Source organism: Sinocyclocheilus grahami, unplaced genomic scaffold, assembly GCF_001515645.1.
Source record: "Sinocyclocheilus grahami isolate Dianchi unplaced genomic scaffold, SAMN03320097.WGS_v1.1 scaffold2599.1, whole genome shotgun sequence".
In the NCBI taxonomy this organism is placed as follows: Eukaryota; Metazoa; Chordata; class Actinopteri; order Cypriniformes; family Cyprinidae; genus Sinocyclocheilus; species Sinocyclocheilus grahami.
In genome coordinates this window covers 9,586-10,872 of record NW_015507778.1, presented here as the reverse complement: position 1 = coordinate 10,872, position 1,287 = coordinate 9,586, and the positions used below count along the sequence as shown (strand labels likewise).

Genomic DNA, 1,287 nt, shown 5'->3' with positions numbered 1-1,287 from the left:
GGTTTTTACACAGCTCTTGCCATACAACTAGGGGTTTTCAGAGTCAAACATGATATTTAACGTTCTGGATGTGAATGTTGAGTAGACACAAGCTTGGTGGATGGCAAGATTGTTAGTAAGCCATGACAAGTAAATTACTTCATTGCACTACATCTTTAGTATGCTTTGGATGTATAAGTGAGAGTTGACAAATTAATCTGGATAGTAGACTATGGACTGAAGTACATGTTACACTGTCAGAAAAGACTGACCTTAGAAAGAACGTAAGTACAGTCTCCATGAAAACTGTAAGTCCTCCCATCATAAGTGGTAATATGGGAACCACCTTCTACAGAGCAAGTCCCTGGGCAATCTCTGTCTTCGCAGCTCCATAGATTATCGATACAAGTGCTTCATGGTGAATACAGTTTAAATAAACTGTTAGGTTTCTTTGTCCAAAAAATATAAATAAAAACTTTTTCCACTATAACAAGAAACAGTACACTCTTAAAAATAAAGGTGCTTCACGATGCCATAGAAGAACCTGTTTGTCTAAATGGTTCCATAAAGAACCTTCAACATCTGAAGAACCTTTCTGTTCCACAAAAGCTTCTTTGTGGCGAAAGAAGGTTAAAAAAGATTGTAAGAAAGAGATGGTTCTTTAAAGAAGCTTTGACTGGATGGTTCTTTGTGGAACCAAAAATGGTTCTTCTATGGCATCGCTTGAAGAACCTTTTGAAGCACCTTTATTTTTAAGAGTGTATAATATCAGAGGAAAACAATCGGAAGGTAATGAAGAGGTACAAAATAAAGCAATATATATATATATAATCACCATTCTTTACAGTTACTTCTGTAAGTCTGTCCAGGTTCATATATTTTTCCATTGTGGATGCAGGGACACTGATTCTGGGCAATACAGCCTCTATCAGAGAGGTCATCAAACAGGTATCCTATAACACAGTATATCATAGCAATCTGAGCAATGCCATTTGCATGAAAAAAAATATCTATAAAAGCAAGCAACTGTACATTTAAAATCAGATTGTACCTTCAGGACAGAAACACCCTTCGATGCATTGGTCCTCACAAATATGGCTTCTGTCAGGGTTTGAACAAGTGTTGATACAAGGGTTTCCGCATTCTTCATGCACCATATTGTGGAAAGGACACGATTTATCTAAAAATAGATAAATGATGTTAAAGCCATTCAGACTTAAAGTTCAAACAGATTTGGAACAGGCTGCTGAAAAGTTTTAACTTACCGCAGAACTGCTCAGTCGTCCACGGGTCAGGCTTTCCACCCGC

The 1,287-nt window shown here is 37.3% G+C and overlaps 1 protein-coding gene across 1 annotated transcript in view; it reads right to left on the bottom strand.

Moving 5' to 3' along the window:
* LOC107575374 (mucin-5AC-like) overlaps window positions 1–1,136 on the bottom strand; it is a gene marked incomplete at its 3' end in the record, with an annotated part of 46,748 nt that extends 45,612 nt beyond the window's left edge. The window contains exons 1-3 of the mRNA XM_016261761.1: window positions 1,031–1,136; window positions 815–932; window positions 252–390 (exon numbers count right to left, since the gene is read on the bottom strand). Coding sequence (XP_016117247.1) covers window positions 252–390; window positions 815–932; window positions 1,031–1,136 — 363 coding nt within the window. The remainder of the gene's footprint in view (window positions 1–251; window positions 391–814; window positions 933–1,030) is intronic.
* Between the last annotated feature and the right edge of the window lie 151 nt (window positions 1,137–1,287).